General features: G+C 53.0%; 2 protein-coding genes across 2 annotated transcripts in view; both read left to right on the forward strand.

The window, feature by feature from the left end:
• Positions 1 to 18025, forward strand: part of PTRH1 (peptidyl-tRNA hydrolase 1 homolog) — a 272344-nt gene that overhangs the window by 135346 nt on the left and 118973 nt on the right. The window lies entirely within an intron of this gene.
• The window catches only part of NIBAN2 (niban apoptosis regulator 2), a 63763-nt gene continuing 59503 nt past the window's right edge, over positions 13766 to 18025 (forward strand). The window contains exon 1 of the mRNA XM_050759892.1: positions 13766 to 14019. Coding sequence (XP_050615849.1) covers positions 13965 to 14019 — 55 coding nt within the window. The 5' untranslated portion in view covers positions 13766 to 13964. The remainder of the gene's footprint in view (positions 14020 to 18025) is intronic.

The raw sequence follows: 18025 nt of genomic DNA on the forward strand, positions 1-18025 counted from the left end.
CCGCCACCTCGCCCGGCTAGTTTTTTGTATTTTTTAGTAGAGACGGGGTTTCACGGTGTTAGCCAGGATGGTCTCGATCTCCATGACGAGTTTTTTTAAAAAGCTAAACAAAAAAGAGTAATACTATATTATTCAATTTCTATAAAATTCTAGAAAATAGCAGCTAATCTATAGTGATGGAAATCAGAACAGTGGGTGCCTGAGAGAGGGAGGGAAGGATTACATGGGGAGAGAGGGAGGGAGGGATTACATGGGGCGAGAGGAAACTTTTGGGGTGATGCATATATTCATTATCTTGACTGTGGTGATGGTTCTATGGATGGACACATCTGCCCCAAATCATCAAATTGTACTTTTTTTTTTTTTTTTGAGACGGAGTCTCGCTCTGTTGCCCAGGCTGGAGTGCAATGGCGCAATCTCTGCTCGCTGCAACCTCCACCTCCCGGGTTCAAGAGATTCTCCTGCCTCAGCCTCCTGAGTAGCTGGGATTACAGGCACGTGTCATCATGCCTGGCTAATTTTTGTATTTTTAGTAAAGATGGGGTTTCACCATGTTGACCAGGCTGGTCTCGAACTCCCGACCTCAGGTGATCCACCTGCCTTGGCCTCCCAAAGTGTTGGGATTACAGGTATGAGCTACCGTACCTGGCCAAATTGTACATTTTGAATGCATGCAGGTTATCCGTCAGTTATACTTCCATAAAGCTGCCAAAACATATTTTTAAAACTCATTGCGACTGGTGCATTTGATATATGTAAATCAGGCTTCAACAAGCAGAAGAAAAAGAAAGGAAGAAGCTGTACTTGTACTGCTGAGCCTGTTTCCCAGGCTGCACTTCTAGCCTTGCCCAGGCCCCACGGGATCCTTCTTCCTCACTCAGAGAACCCCCCAGAGAATTTCCACAAATCAGCGCCTGGTAGCCCGGCTGGTGCACCTGGCACACACAGCTACTTTCCCAGTGAATCTGTTCTGTCTCCGATGGCCTAATTCAAACACCTCCTCCTCCAGGAAGCCATCAGGCCTCGTGCCACACCCTCCTTGCTGGCTCAAACCTCTATCATGGCCCCATCCACCTTGTAACATCGGAATAGGAATGCAGTGCAGGCCAGGCTTGGGGGCACACACCTGTAATCCCAGCACTTTAGGAGGCTGAGGCAGGCAGATGGCTCGAGTCTAGGAGTTCAGGACCAGCCTGGGCAATTATATCTCTTAAAGAAAAAAAAAAAAAAAAAAAAAAAGAATCGATGTAGACTCTTCCCATCTTTCACACTAGATGCTGACAATCATCACGAGAGAGGGTAACTGCCATTTGATGAGTGGGCCAGGTGCCATCTGTGGATGCCCTCATTGCCAGCCTACAACAACCAGAAGAATGGAAATTACTGGCTCCGTTTTACAAAAAAGGATGCCCAGGCCGGGCGCGGTGGCTCAAGCCTGTAATCCCAGCACTTTGGGAGGCCAAGACGGGAGGATCACGAGGTCAGGAGATCGAGACCATCCTGGCTAACGCGGTGAAACCCCGTCTCTACTAAAAAAATACAAAAAACTAGCCGGGCGAGGTGGCGGGCGCCTGTAGTCCCAGCTACTCGGGAGGCTGAGGCAGGAGAATGGCGTAAACCCGGGAAGCGGAGCTTGCAATGAGCTGAGATCTGGCCACTGCACTCCAGCCTGGGCGACAGCGCGAGACTCCATCTCAAAAAAAAAAAAAAAAAAAAAAAAGGATGCCCAGAGTGGTGAGAGCCAATCCGAGGCCTCACAGCTGTAATGAAGTTGAGGAACTTCCACCCGCTACTGCTCACTCACCCCGAGGGTGGCCAGAAGCTTCCCTGGATGGGCAGAGAGGAAGGACTTTGCATCTTCAAAACTCTTCAGAGTTATGCAGAGATACCTGACAGGGAGGAAGGGGAGTTACTTTAAGGTAAAAGACATTCCCTTGAAGATTTCCAGAGCAGGACATCCTTAGAGAAAGTAGGTAGCATAGGTAGAAAACCAGGCTCGGCCGAGTGTGGTGGCTCACGCCTATAATCTCAGCAATTTGGGAGGCCAAGGCGGGTGGATCACTTGAGGCCAGGAGTTCAAGACCAGCCTGGCCAACATGGTGAAACCCCGTATCTACTAAAAATACAAAAATTACCTGAGTGTAGTGACATGTACCTGTAATCCCAGCTACTCGGGAGGCTGAGGCAGGAGAATCATTTGAACCCAGGAAGTGGAGGTTACAATGAGCTGAGATCGCACCACTGGACTCCAGCCGTGGCTCCATCTCAAACAAAAACAAAAGCAAACACAAAAACCCACTTAGAACACTGGGAAGAATTTCAGAAGGTCACGGTTGTTATGATCCTCTCCATGATGTAACTGGACAGCAGAGGGGTCTCAGGCCTGAATTTGGGAGTAGAGGGAATATTTCATCCCTTGGCAGGACCAGCCATCTTGACAGGACACCTAGCATCCCTGGATTTCAGACACTAAATGTCAATAACCCTCCCGCTGCCCCACACTCCCCCCCGCAACCCTCCTCTCACAAACATCAGACATAGTGGCCATGAAAACACCTCCGTAGACACTTTTCTAAATGTCCCCTAGGAGGCGGCACCACCCCTGCCTCCTCACTCAGGGCTCCCTGCACAAATGCGTCGGGTGATGGGGGCTGAATCCAGCCCACACTGCACTTGCCAAGCCAGCTGGGGCCCTGGCACAAGACAGTCCCAGCCTGTTTTCACTGACTTTGCTAATTCTCACAGAGGCACCATGTGGGGTGGGAAGGCCCGGTCCTCGTAACCTCCCTGCTCCCAGGTCCCTGATCAGTCCTTAACACACAGTGGTCCTTGCTCACCTGCGGCCCAGCTCTGGGCTATCTCCATAGCATCCTTTGCCCTGCCTCCCTCCCATCTTCCTCTGGGCCTTCTCTCTGCTCCTACCCTGGGAACTGTCCTCTCAGGAGCGCAGGAGCCAGCTCTCAGCCCTCCTCTCCCGGGCACTCTCGGTACTCAGGAAATATGTTCTGAATTCAGGATTATCCTCGTTCTACTGAGAAGACCTGCAGGACAGAAATCAGCAAGACCTAAAGGGGAGAGGAAGGAGGGCCAGGCTGGGGCGGAGGGGCCCCACCCCGGAGCCCAGGAGCAGCCTCACCACAAGCTGAGTCACAGAAGGCTCAGAGGGCTGCGAGGGCCCAATCGGCACTGCCATCCTGCCCAGGCTCTGAGTCACCAGCTGGTGAGGGGCAGCTGCAGCCCAGCAGGAAACAAAGTCTAGCGTGGAAGAGGTGGGAGGGAGGTGGTGGGGCCCGAAACCCCACTCGGCTCGCCTTAGAGGAACTGGGAGTGACTGTCCGGCACTGGCTCAGCAGCAAACAGCTTTCAAGGACGTGCTAGGAGTCAGGAACTGGGCCAGCTCCAGTCCCTTCCTTCTGGGGCTCTCACTTTGGAGGATGGGGTGGATGGGAGGTAAGATTTGTGCACAAGTGCCCAGGACACACAAGGCACACAGGGTTCTTTTTTTTTTTTTTAGAGATGGGGTTTTGCTCTGTCACTCAGGCTGGCATGCAGCGGAATGATCATAGCTCAATGCAGCCTCAAACTCCTGGGCTCAAGGGATCCTCACTCCTTGACCTCCCAAAACATCAGAGGCTTGAGCCACTACAATGGGTTCTTTTTCTTTTTCTTTTCTTTTTTTCCTTTTTTTTTTTTTCAGACAGAGTTTCACTCTTGTCACCCAGGCTGGAGTGCAATGGCGAGATCTCGGCTCACTGCAACCTCTGCATCCCGGGTTCAAGTGATTCTCCTGCCTCAGCCTCCCGAGCAGCTGGGATGACAGGGGCCCACCACCATGCCCAGCTAATTTTTTTTGTATTTTTAGTAGAAACGATGTTTCACCATGTTGGCCAGGCTGGTCTTGAACTCCTGAGCTCAGATGATCCACTTGCCTCGGTCTCCCAAAGCGCTGGGATTACAGGCATAAGCCACGGCGCCTGGCTGCATTTTTTTTTTTTTTTTTTTTTTTGAGACCAAGTCTTGCTCTGTTGCCCAGGCTGGAGTGCAGTAGCTGGATCTCGGCTCACTGCATCCTCTGCCTCCCGGGTTCAAGGGATTCCTCATACCTCAGTCTCCTGGAAGGGATTTCAGGCACAGGCCACCACTCCCAGCTAAATTTTTTTTTTTTTTTTTTTTTTTTTCAGATGGAGTCTTGTTCTGTCTCGCAGGCTGGAGTGCAATGGTGCGATCTCGGCTCACTGCAACCTCCTCCTCCCGGATTCAAGTGATTCTCCTGCTTCAGCCTCCCGAGTAGATGGGATTTCAAGCACCCACCACCACACCCAGCTAATTTTTTTGTGTTTTTTAGTAGAGACAGAGTTTCACTGTGTTGGCCAGGGTGGTCTCGAATTCCTGACCTTGTGAGTCACCTGCCTCGGCCTCCCAAAGTGCTGAGATTACAAGCGTGGGCCACTGCAACTGGTCCAACTTTTTTTTTTCAATTAGCCAGGTGTAGTGGTACATGCCTGTAGTCCCGGCTACTCAGGAGGCTGGGTCGGGAGGATTGTTTGAGCCCAGGAGTTTGAGGCTGCAGTGAGCCATGATCAACCCACTGTACTCCAGCCTGGGTTACAGAGCAAGAGGTCTTATCCCTGAAAAAAATAAAAATAAAAATAAAAAAGATATAGCAGAGAAGCCCATTTTGTGTTTGAGAAAAAGCTGAACTTGTAGGATTGCATCTGGAGGATGGTGTGGGAAGTGTGGGGTACTGCAGCTCTAAAGCAGGCAGAGCTATGTATCGGTCTCATCCTCATCTCTTATTTTTTTTGGGGGGACAGGGGTGGACAGAGTCTTGCTCTGTCACCCAGGCTGGAGTACAGTGATGCAATCTTGGCTCACTGCAACCCCCGCCTCTCTGGTGCAAGTGATTCTTGTGCCTCAGCCTCCCGAGTAGCTGGGATTACAGACGTGCACCACCACGCCTGGCTAATTTTTGTATTTTTAGTAAAGATGAGGTTTCACCATGTTGGCCAGGCTGGTCTCAAACTATTGACCTCAGGTAATCTGTCCACCTCGGCTTCCCAAAATGTGTGAGCCACCACACCTGGCTTCATCTGTTACTTTAAAATAACAATAAATTATTTAAAGATAGAGGCTGGGGCCGGGCGCGGTGGCTCAAGCCTGTAATCCCAGAACTTTGGGAGGCCGAGGCGGGTGGATCACGAAGTCAGGAGATCGAGACCATCCTGGCTAACATGGTGACACCCCGTCTCTACTAAAAATACAAAAAACTAGCCGGGCGTGGTGGCGGGCGCCTGTAGTCCCAGCTACTCGGAGGCTGAGGCAGGAGAATGGCGTAAACCCGGGAGGCGGAGCTTGCAGTGAGCCGCCGATCGGGCAGGTGGGGACACAGCGAGACTCCGTCTCAAAAAAAAAAAAAAAAAAAATAGAGGCTGGGCACAGTGCCTCACACCTGTAATCCCAGCACTTTGGGAGGCCGAGGCAGGTGGATCACGAGGTCAGGAGTTTGAGACTAGCCTGGTCAACATGGTGAAACCCCGTCTTTACTACAAATACAAAAATTAGCTGGACGTGGTGGCACGCGCCTGTAATCCCAGCTACTCAGGCGGCTGAGGCAGGAGAATCGCTTGAACCCAGGAGGCGGAGGTTGCAGTGAGCTGAGATGGCGCCACTGCACTGCAGCCTGGTGACAGAGCAAGACTCTTGTCTTGCAAAAAAAAAAAAAATAGAGATGAGGTCTTGCTGTGTTGCCCAGGCTGCTCTCAAACTCCTGGGCTCAAGTGATCCTCCTGCCTCAACCTTCCAAAGTGTTGGGATTACAGGCGTGAGCCACCGCGACTGGTCTCATCCTCATTTCTTACTTACACCTCATAGAGCCTCAGTTTCCTCTCCTGTAAAATGGGTGTCCCCCAAAAGCTGTGGTGACCATTCAATGAGGCAGAAGCTACAAAGCACTGAACTGAACACAGGAGCCTGCAATGAATGGACGCTTCCGTTATCTTTATCATCCTGAAGTTATTTCTCACTCCCCGCCTGTCTGCTGGCACTTCAGTGGCCCCATGCCTGACTTCAGTGCTGTTGGATCCAACCACAGAATTGTGACCTGGGAAGGCGGTGAGGCACCTCCTTCCTGGAAGTCTGCAAGCAAAAGCTCTGCACAGTAGCAGAGGCCCAGATGCTCTGTAGAAAGGACTTTGTATCCCATGATGTGGCATGGCCACTGCAGGCATGAGCATGTTGGTACAGGTCTATGAACAAGCCTGTGAGGTCCCAAGGACCAGGTGGGTCCCTCACTGTCACATTCCCCTCCAGTGCCCAGAATGGTGTTCTGCACAACATACGTGCTCCCTCGAGCTCCCATTACGACTGACACTAGTGATGTCATGTCGAAGGAGGACACTCCTGGTCCTCAGAGAGAAAGATCTATTTAATTTATTTTTATTTTTATTTTTTTTGTGAGACGGAGTCTGCTGCTTGCCATGAAGGAGGAGTTTAGGACCTGGGGAGGGGGTGATAATAATGGCAGGCCTGACCTAGTCAGCGGGGTGGGGTACAGAAATGTCCTCTCTGATGAAGGGTAATTATCTGAGGTTGAAGGCTGAATGCTGCTTGGTGGGGCAAGATGGGTGAAAAGAAAGATTCATGTTTCACACAGCCAGGCACGGTGGCTCACGCCTGTAATCCCAGCACTTTGGGAGCCAAGGCGGGTGGATCACCTGAACTCAGGAGTTTGAGACCAGCCTGATCAACATGGTGAAACCCCGTCTCTACTAAAAATACCAAAATTAGCCAGGCGTGGTGGCGGGTGCCTATAATCCCAGCTACTCAGGAGGCTGAGGCGGGAGAATCGCTGGAGCCTGGGAGGCGGAGGTTGCAGTGAGCAGAGATTGCGCCACTGTACTCCAGTCTGGGTGACAGAGCAAGACTGTCTCAAATAATATAAAAAAAAAAAAAAAAAAGAGGGCCTGGCACAGTGGCTCACGCCTGTAATCCCAGCACTTTGGGAAGCCAGGGTGGGTGGATCACAAGGTCAGGAGTTCAAGACCAGCCTGGCCAAGATGGTGAAACCTTGTCTCTACTAAAAATACCAAAATTAGCCAGGCATGGTGGTGGGAACCTGTAATCCCAGCTACTTGAGTGTCTGAGGCAGAGAATTGCTTGAACCCAGGAGGCCGAGGTTGCAGTGAGCTGAGATCGTGCCACTGCACTCCAGCCTGGGCGACAGAGCGGCTGGAGTGACAGAGAGAGACTCTCTAAAAAAAAAAAAGAATCCACATTTCTTTTTTTTGTTTTTTGTTTTTGTTTTTTTTTTTTTTGAGACGGAGTCTCGCTCTTTATCGCCAGGGTGGAGTGCATGGCGCGAGGTCGGCTCACTGCAAGCCCGCCTCCCGGGTGAAACGCCATTCTCCTACTCAGCCTCCAAAATTAGCTGGGCACAGGCGCCCGCCACCGCGCCCAGCTAATTTTTTTTGTAGTTTTTAGTAGAGACGGGGTTTGAACCGTGGCCGATCTGCCTGACCTTGTGATCGTGCCCGCACTCCAGCCTGGGCCCAAAGTGCTGGGATTACAGAGTGAGACCTCGCGCCCGGCCAAGAATCCACGTTTCATAAGCCCTGAGGTGGGATGGAGCAGGGCTAGTTTGAGGATGTGAAATCTCAGTGTGGCTAGAGAATGGGGAGGGGAAGCGGGGGGAGGGGCTGGCAGGGGCCCCCAGTGCCATGTCCAGAGTCTGAATTTCTCTCCAGGACAGTGGAAGCCACAGAAGGTTAGAAGTGAGGGAATTGGTAAGATCATATCTGTGTTTTATAACAATTCCTCTGGCTCCCAGTGAGGAATGCATGGGGGGCTGGAGGCAGCGAGGCCAGTTTCCTGGACTTGGGGTGGCAGTAGAGCTGGGGAGAGGTGACAGCTTGGCCACTGAAGGAGTGAGAGGGAGTTTAGCAGCCTGACAGACGGAACAGGCTATGAGCTTCGGACCTTTCTACCACCCAACAGTTAATAAAGAGAGGCAGTCTGGGCTGGGTGCCAGGGTCCCTTCTGCACAATGGGCCATGCCAACTGGGTAAACAGAGGTAGATACATGATATTCCTTAAAAACAAAATCCTGATTCATTCACACTCCTTGCTGTTTACTGGAGGTGTTTGTTTTTTTTCTCCTGGTCTATTTCAGGTTTGACAGGTTTGTGGGGAGAGCAGAGCTGGGACTCCGTGCCAACTGGGAGGGAGAGGGACTCAGGGGGAGAGAAAGGGCCCCTCCTTCTTCCTACAGGACTAGGAAGGGGTCTTGGGCTGGGCTCGTGAGGAATGCTTTTGGGCAAATCGCTTTCCTTTTCTGGGTCTCCGTCCAAGCTCTGGTTCTGACCGTCTGAACCCTCCCTTTCAAAGCCAAATAGTATTATTCTTCGCCCATGGCTCCCTGCTTCCAAATATGCTTGAGGGTGTGGTGGGGAGGGGAGGGGCGGGGCAGCTTTGCAGGGAGGCAGTGGGCAGAAGCCACTTCCAGAGAAAGGCCTGATGAATCAGGAGCTGTAGGTGGCATTCTCTGTTCAAGAGGGGCAGGCCCAGCAGGTGGGCAGGGAGAACCTTTCCTTTCTGCTCCAGATGCAGACTATTGCCACCCTCTGTCCACAGCCCTGGCATTTCCACCAGGTTCTGGGGCCTGAGCCAAGAAAAGGGGGTGGGAGCCCCTGGTGAATAGAGACAGTGTCCAGAGTCCTAGAAAAAGGACAGATATCTCCCCGTCTTGCAGATTTCAGAAATCCTTGCTATAGAAAGAGCTCTTACAAATCACTAAGAAAAAGATAGACATTCCCCCAGAAAAGCAGCCAGAGGATATCAATTTTAAAAACCACAAATAGCCAGGCTGGATGCAGTGGCTCATACCTGTAATCCCAGCACTTTGGGAGACCGAGGCAGGCAGATCACCTGAGGTCAGGAGTTAGAGACCAGCCTGGCCAACATGGCAAAACCCCATTTCTACTAGAAATACAAAAATTAGCTGGGCATGGTGGCAGGTGCCTATAATCCCAGCTACTTGGGAAGCTGAGGCAGAAGAATTGCTTGAACCCAGGAGGTGGAGATTGCAGTGAGCAGAGATCGTGCCACTGTACTCTAGCCTGGGCAACAGAACAAGACCCTGTCTCAAAAAATAAATAAATAAATAAATAAAACCCACAAATGGCCACTAAATGTGTGAAAAGATTCTTCCATTTACTCACAACTAACAAGGGGACATCAAAATGGCCTCCAGCGTAAGGGCAGGAGTTTCCAGCATTTTGGAGTTGAGAAATTCTCTGATGTCAAACTTCCTGGAATCCTTCATAGTGCTGATGACGATGTTTGTTTTTCTTTCCTTAAAAAAAAAAAAAAGGGCAAATAACTTCATTCCTTCCCCACCCAAAGACTGTAACTTTTTTTATTACAAGAATTGATCTATTGACATATAGCAGAGAGAGTTGACTATGTTTAAAGAGCTTTACAATCTTTCCACAGTGAAAAAAAAAAATTCTGTTCTGTATGCTCAAGTTGTCTCCCCATCTGGGGTCCCACCAGTCCATGCCAGGGCCCATCCCTCCTTCCCTGCAGGAAGTCCTAGATCAGCCATCTGGCTTGGGCCCCACAAGGACTCACCTTGTTGCCTTTTGCTCACTCACACCTTTACCTGTCATGCCTTCTCTGTGCCTACCTGTTCCAGTGTGTTTGAACAAGGATTGCTGTATGCATACGATGGAATATATATATACATATGTACATACATATATATATACACACACACACATATGTACATACATACATATATAAAAAGAGGCAAGATCTCATTCTGTCACCCAGGCTGGAGTGCAGTGGCGAGATCATAGCTCGCTGCAGCCTCAAACTCCTGGGCTCAAGGTCTTCCTGCTTCTGCCTTCTAGTAGCTGGGACTACAAGCATGCATGACCATGCCCAGCTAATTTTTAAAAAAAATTATTTACTACGGGGTCTCGCTCTGTTGTCCATGCTGGTCTCAAACTCCTGGCCTCAAGCGATCCTCCTGCCTCAGCTTCCCAAAGTGCAGGCATTACGAGTGTGAGCCACCGTGCCCAGCCTGAATATCATTAAAAAAAAAAAAATCATGGCAACAATTTATTCAACTATAAAATGGGCTTTATCGTTCCTACCCCAGAAGCTGTGAGGACGGTAGGAGGCAGAAATGCCCTTGGCGTGACACCTGTTCTGTGGTCCATCTCCATAAACGGCAGCTCTTCCTGAACGTTCTTCAAGCAGGCTCCTTCTTGCCAATCAGGTCCCAAGGTATCATCTCCTCTTCCTACCTAGACCACTTTCCTAGATGGCATCCCACCCCAACCCCACTGGTCATCCTATCCCATCTTAATGTTTATTACTCTCTGATGTCATTTTATTTATTTGTTGTATTTTCTTCCCCCAGCATAACACTATAACCTCTATGAAGACGAGGACCGTGACTTTCTTGCATACTGATATATCTCCAATACCTAGACTAGCACCCAACACATAGTAGGTGCTTTCATATTTATTTTTTCACTTTAAAATAAATGGTGGCTCACACCTGTAATCCCAGCACTTTGGGAGGCTTAGGCGGGAGGATCCCTTGAGCCCAGGAGTTGGAGACCAGCCTGGGCAGCATGGTGAGATCCCATCTCTATGAAAAACATTTTTTAATTAGCTGGGTGGGGTAGCCCAAGGGTGAGCCTGGAGGATGCCTTGAGCCCAGGAGGCTAAGGCTGCACTGAGTCCATGTTCGCACCACTGCACTCCAGCTTGGGCAACAGAGAGAGACCTTGTCTCAAAAATAAAAATAAAATAAACTTTGTTGAAGTATAATTTTGATACAATAAAATGCATCCGTTTGATGCATCTGTACAGTTTGATAAATTTCGATAAATATGTACTGTTACCAACACCTCAGTCAAGACATAGGACCATTTTTATCCCCCTAAAGTTCCCTCCAGATTTTTTTGCCATCAATTCTCCTTCACCTCACCCCTAGACAAGGCAGTTTTTTTTGGTGTGAAATGAATGAATCTTAAATTGTCAGGGACTGGCCCCAGATTTGCGGAGAGCTATTCACGTAAGTGCACAGCACCCTACTGTTTACAATGCCTTTCTCTCTCTTTCTTTCTTTCTCTCTTTCTCTCTCTCTCTCTCTCTTTCTTTTTAGACGGAGTCTCGCTCTGTTTACCCAGGCTGGAGTGCAGTGGCGCGATCTTGGCTCACTGCAACCTCCACCTCCCGGGTTCAAGCAATTCTTCTGCCTCAGCCTTCTGAGCAGCTGGGATTACAGGCACGTGCCACCATGCCCAGCTAACTTTTGCATTTTTAGTAGAGATGGGGTTTCACCATATTGGCCAGGCTGGTCTCGAACTCCTGATCTCGTGATCTGCCCTCCTCAGCCTCCCAAAGTGCCGAGATTACAGGCGTGAGTCACTGCACCTGGCCACCTTTCCACTTTCATCTCATGTGCCTCTCACATATGAAGCCATGGATGGTCAGATGGATTAGGTGACATATGACAGAAGGTCTCCAAAGCAAGAGGAGACCTTCTGGATGCTCAAGTTGCCTCCCTATCTGGGGTCCCACCCTGGGCCAGGGGCCTCACATGGTAGGGAGGCTGTGGGTGTTCCAGGCTTGGGTGCGCCCTGAAGGCTGGGGAAAGGTCGCTGTGGCCCCATCTCTACCCAATCTAGCCTAGGCCTCCAGCCCAGCCGAGAAGATGCCTCTGGTGCCCAGATGCCAGCTAGCTCCAGCTTGCTCCTCCCTGGGCAGAACAGATCCTACAGTTTGGGCTATGGGAAAAATGAAACGAGGTTATCAGCATCACTTGCTTCTGGTTGCGCAGAGAGAATCAGACACTGGGTGCCAGAAGACTTGACCTTTGGCCAGGTTCTCCCTCTGCCTCACTGTGTGCCCTTAGCAAGTCACTTTCTCTCTCTGGGCCTCAGTTTCCACCTCTATAAAAGGAAACTAGTGACCTCCGCCAGCATGACTTCAACTCCACCTGATGATGACTCTTTGACGCATGAATGCATCCCGTGCTTGAAAGGCCGGGCCCTTGCCCATGCTGTCCCCACTCCCTGGAATGCTGTTTCTCAATATCTGCTGTCAAAAGTCTTGTTTTTCAGCTTCCAGTTCTGTTCCTACCCTCTCTGTGATTTTCCTTAAAACAGAATGTTCTGCTCCTTCCTCAAGCTTCTCTAAGCTCTTGAGGGCAGGGACTATGAATAATAGGATGACACGTTCTGTTTATTGAGAGATGATGGACGCTGGTGCCAGACACTATGCTGGGCATTTTGTTATATCATTTAACCCTCCCCCAAAAAGCGTCATTCTCTTTTGACAGACGAGGTAGTTGAAGTTCAAAGAGGTAATGCCACTTGTCCAGGGTCACAGAGGGGAGGGCAGCTTGGGCTTCCTCCTCTTTTCACCCCCAGCATCTAGCAGAGGGTCTGACACACAGGTGTTGACCATCCGTTGCTGAATGACTGGTAAGTGACTGAATGCATGAATGAACGCCCGCATCACTTTAATCCATTTCAAACCTACCTCCTGTGGTGTGCACAGGCCTGAAGTACAGGTGCTCAGCAAATTTAACTGTTATCATCATCACTTCCTGCCTTATGCCACAGTTACACTAAGAGCTGTCCAATAACAGGGTGAAATGCATGAGAGAAGTGGTGAGTGCTTAGTTACCAGGGGTCAACAAGCAGAAAGTGGATGGCCTTGTCCAGGTGCAGATCAGGAGATCTGAGCACCAGCAGCCAAGGAAGGATTGAGATCTGGGGATTCCACTTGTTAACCTGACTGTCTCCCCTGCCAGCTTGGGATGTCCTGAGAGTGAAACACATTCCCCTGGCACTGCGACCCACCCATGCCCAGCCCCACAGGCTGGTGCATGTTGGTCTCCAGGCTTTGATTCCGGTAGTCTTTTGCAAACTGTAAAGTGCTACTGCTTTTTCCTTTTCTGATTTGCTCTGTCCCTCAAGCCGCCTCCCGCGTGAAATGCCCATATGCTGGGCCTGAGGCAAGCCCGCCTGGCACTGGGGCAGGGGTGCCTTCGGGCCAGAGCCTTCCCCACCCCCTTCCTATAGCCATTGTGCAAGACCGGCCGGCACACCTTCTGGGGCAGGTCGAATCAAGGCCAGGGAACTTCCTGAGCGCGGGCAGTGGCGGGCGGGACTGCGGGGGCAGGGGGCACTGTTCAGGGAAGAGGAGGGGGCGAACACCGAATTCCGCTCCGAATTCCGGTCCGTAGGTCCAGGCGTCCCCTGCCAGTGCCCCACATCCTCCTCGGAGCGATTCTTTTCCCGCGCGGGCACGGTTGGGGAGGGGAGCGGGGTGACACTCAGGCTGGAGTCTCTCAGAGCACCCCCAGTTTTTCAGCTGCCCTCACCAGCCCCGTCTCTTTCTCTGCTTAGGTACAGGGCGAGTACGCTCTCCGCGCGTCTCTCCGCGGTCTCCCTTTCTGGGACCTTCTCTTTGTCTCCGTCTCCAGGGCGGTCCCGGCGTCCCCGGCCCCTGTGCCCCGCCCGCCCGAGGCAGCGGAGGGGGCGGGGCATACGGGGCGGGGCATACGGGGCGGGCCCTGGAGGGGCTGGGTGGGGCGCAGGGGTATAGGACCGAGGGCGGGGCGGGGTGGGGCCCGGCGGGCGCAGGGGTGCAGGGCAGCGGGCGGGGAGGGGGCGGGGTTGCCCTGCGGGGGCGTGGCCTGGTGGGGCGGGGCAGGGCGCAGGGGTGCAGGGCCGAAGGCGGGGAGGGGGCCAAGGCTGCCCGCTGGTGGGACGGGGCCCGACCAGGAGCGGAGCCGGAGCGGAAGCCGCAGCCGGGCGTCGGGAGCGTCGGGAGCGGGGGAAGCAGGGCGGGCCGGGTTCCATGGCGCCAGCGGCGTCCGCCTGAGCAGCGCGGGCAACAGCAGTGGCGTCGGCCGGATCGGGCCGCGACTCCTCCTGGCCATGGGGGACGTGCTGTCCACACACCTGGACGACGCCCGGCGCCAGCACATCGCAGGTGAGGGTCGCGCCGCGCCACGCGCGCCCAGGGTCCCGCCAGAACCCCCGGACCACGCCCCCGCCCCGGCCAGCAGTCGGCGCCGGGGCCGGGATCTCGGGGGAGTCAGGCCGGGCGGGTGGGAGCCGCCAGGGAGCGCGCCCCGCGTCCGAGCTCGTTCCCTCCGAGCCTGGGCGCCCCTTCCCGCGCTCTTCTGAGCGCCACCTTTACCGGCTGAAGGGGACTCGGAACCCCTTCTCTCCCGAAACTCCTTCGGATCCCGGGCTTGGCTAACCCCAGCTCACAACCCCTGGCCGAGCTGGGGCAGGGGTCGCAGCCTGCCGCCCACCGTTGACTGTCCCCGCCCAGAAACGTTCCAAGCCCATCCGCTATCAGCTTTGGGATCTCCCTGACCCAGTCAGCGCGCGCTCACCTTCCTCCCCAGCCGTCCTGTCCCCAGCTCCGCTGGGCCCCAGCCCTGGTACACGTGGCGGAGGCTTCCTGAGGACGGGCCCATGAAGGCCCGGGACTGATCCTGGGGAGCGGGGCCAGGGATCGATAGGGCGCCCCGGAGGCGGTGGGGTTCCATGTTCTTTGGCGCAGACAGCAGGCTGCCCCTGTCAGCAGCAGGGGCCAGGGGACTGGTCACCAGAGTGGGGGGCCCTCAGGGCCAGTCGCCAGCCCCTTCAACCCCGTCCTTCAGCCAACCCTGCTCTCAGCCTATTACTGCACAGTGGCCACTTCTTCCAAGGACAGCTGTCCCCAAGGCTCCTGGGGAAGCCGGAGCTGCGGTGGAGGCCTGGGTTCCTTTTCCCTACAGACTCTGGAGAAGGCGGAGATAGGATGAGGATCTCGGCTGCCTGAGAAACTCTTCTCTGGCCGAGCTCTCCTGGCTGGTGGAGCTGCCCTGGGTGGAATCCCAGCATTTGCTTCCCAGACATCTGTCCTGTACACCTTGGTTTTCTCCTCTTTGAAATGGGGTCGGTGCTTTCTTTCTTATTAATGAGTTGTTGGGAGGCTTATGTAAAGTAACTCACATGGCTTGCTTAGCACAGAGCCTGGCATAGGAGAGGCACTTATACGTGGGGTGACGGTTCAGGTGGGTTGCCCCTCACTGTCTAGTGGGCCCTGAGCACCGCGTCTGCCTGCACTTATTTTTGTGTCCTGTAGAATTTCACCACCGTGTTCTCCACGGTCCCTTGAGAGCAAGAAGCCCTGAGAGCAGTGGCCAGGTGTCCTTTAACTCCATGTCTCCAGGGCCGCACCCATGCTGGGCACCAGGGAGGTGCTGGGGAGGTCTGCCAAGTGACTGTGGTCCTGGGCCAAGTCCTAAGGCCAGAGTCCCTCCCTTGTTCTAGGCCTGGGGCTGGCTGGACACAGGGGTGATTGGGGTGATGTGGAAATGAATCAGACCCTCTCTAGCCTCTCACCAGTGTGGAGTGAAGTCCTGGAAAGCCTCCTTGTCGACCAGGCCTGGACTCTGGGAGGAGGAAGGGCCAGGGCGGAGCCTTCCTGTCCCCTCCCTGTCACAGCAGCCTCCTGGGGCTCTGTAACAGTCCCTCCATTCAGGACCTCCTGTGGAGGCCCCTCGAGTGGCCTGGGTGGGGTGTGCCATGCGTTCCGTGGGGTTTTTCCTCTCCCCATACTCAGTGCTGGGCCTCCCTGCCTTCCTGTCTCCTGGGCTGAGAATTGCCAGCCCACCCGCTCTCCCCTGGCATGTTACAGGGGAGTGGACGGAGACCACAGAAGGTGAAGTGCCCTTTACTGGAGAGGGTTGGATTTGTTTTCTGGGTACCAGGCTGGGTGGGAGAAAGTTGTGCCCACTCAGAGCCTGCTGGTCTCTCTCTTCTCCACACTTCAGTGCTATTTATAACCCTCTTTAAACGCCTCGAATTCCTGGTCCAGACTCACCTGAGGAGAGTTCCTGATGTGGAGGGGTGGGGTGTCGGAAGGGGGCAGCCGGGAAGCCTCCCAGCCTCCTCCAGAGGAAGTGAACTGCCTTAGAAATCTCCAGGCACCTTCTTCACCCCACCCAAGGAGCAGTAGGTACTCTCAAAGCCGGCAATTAAAATTCCAGAGCCCTCCCTACCTGAGGCCTTGTTCTGTGCCCCAGTAGAAATGTCAGAATTAGAGACATCCCTTCCCATACTGCTCTGAGCTCCCGGGCCTGTTAGGGTTCCGAGGTTTGACCTGTAGCTTTGTGTCCGCCCCGAGCAGGTAAGCAGGTGAATGCCAGCCTGCCTGCAAGTCCTGGCAAAGGTCAGGCGTGCTCCCGGCCACGGTGCTGTTTTGCTGCCACGGCACCTTTCATCCTGGGATTTCAAAGCCCCCGGCAAGCAGAGGCTTGTCTCCACACCAGGAGCCCCGCGGGGCTGGTGGCAGGTTGACTCCCGCCTCCTTACACGGGGGAGTGTGCGGGGAGGAAGAAGCTCTGGCCCGGGAGCTGGGAGGCCTGAGGATCCTTGGGCAGGCCACTTCCTCTCCCTGGGTCTCAGTTTCCCTAGTTGTGAACCGAAGTGGGTGGGCTACTCGATGGCTGAAGTCCCTTTCAGCTCTGAGGGTCTAACAGTCCCAAATTTTCCCCACAAATCTCCCCCAGACTGAAGCCAGCTCAAGGTCCCAATATAACTTCTGCAACCTTGGAGTAACATTTTTTTTTTTTTTTTTTTGAGACAGGGTCTTGCTCTGTCACCCAGGCTGGAGGGCAGTGGCATCATCATAGCTAACTGCAGCCTTGACCTCCTGGGCTCAAGTGATCCTCCCACCTCAGCCTCCCAAGTAGCTGGGACTACAGGCATGCGCCACCATGCCGAGCTAATTTGTGTGTGTGTGTGTGTGAGACAGGGTCTCCCTATGTTGTCCAGGCTGGTCTTGAACTCCTGGGCTCAAGCAATCCTCCTTTGAGATCAAGCAAGGCTCCTTTGGGAGCCTTGGCCTCCCAAAGTGCTAGGATTACAGGTGTGAGCTTCCCGCCCCTCAGCTAACATCTTTTTAGTTTTTTGGAGACAGAGTCTCACTCTCTCTCCCAGGTTGGAGTCCAGTGGCACAATCTCAGCCCACTGCAACCTCCACCTCCTGGGTTCAAGTGATTCTCCTGCCTCAGCCCTCTGTTACAGGTACGCACCACCATGCTCGACTGATTTTTGTATTTTTAGTGGAGATGGGGATTTCACCATACTGGTCAGGCTGGTCTTGAACTCCTGACCTCAGGTGATCTGCCCTTCTCAGCCTCCCAAAGTGCCAAGATTACAGGCGTGAACCACCACACCCAGTCAAAAATAACAGCTTTATTGAGGCATAATTCACCTACCATACAATTCACCCACCTAAAATGTACACTTCAGTGGTTTTTAGTATATTCACAGAATTGCACAACCATTGCCACCGTCAAAGTTGGAGCGTTTTCATCAGCTCTGAAAGAAATCCCTTACTCTTACTCCCTTAGTAGTTGCTCCTGTTTCCTCCTAGTCCCTCCCAACTCTAGGCAACCACTGAACATTTTGTCTAATTTCAAAAGTAATGTATGCCCAGGCCAGGTGTGGTGGCTCACGCCTGTAATCTCAGCACTTTGGGAGGCTGAGAAGGGTGAATTGCTTGAACTGGGGAGTTCAAGACCAGCCTGGGCAACATGGCAAAGCCCTGTCTCTAGTAAAAATACAAAACATTATCCGGGCATGGTCATGTGGTTCCAACTACACGGGAGGCTGAGGTGGAAGGATTGCCTGAGCAAAAGTAACACATGCACAAACAATTTAAGAGGGTAAAATAAAAAATGAAACTAGCCAGGAGAGGTGGCGGACGTCTGTAGTCCCAGCTACTCGGGAGACTGAGGCAGGAGAATGGCGTAAACCCGGGAGGCGGAGCTTGCAGTGAGCTAAGATCCGGCCACTGCACTCCAGCCTGGGTGACAGAGCGAGACTCTGTCTCAAAAAAAAAAAAAAAAAAAAATTAAAAAATTAAAAAATTAAAATAAAAAATGAAAGCACCCTCCATCTTTCTGCCTTAAATGTCACTTCCCAGAAGTCAC

The sequence above is a fragment of the Macaca thibetana genome, chromosome 15, assembly GCF_024542745.1.
Source record: "Macaca thibetana thibetana isolate TM-01 chromosome 15, ASM2454274v1, whole genome shotgun sequence".
Taxonomy (NCBI): domain Eukaryota; kingdom Metazoa; phylum Chordata; class Mammalia; order Primates; family Cercopithecidae; genus Macaca; species Macaca thibetana.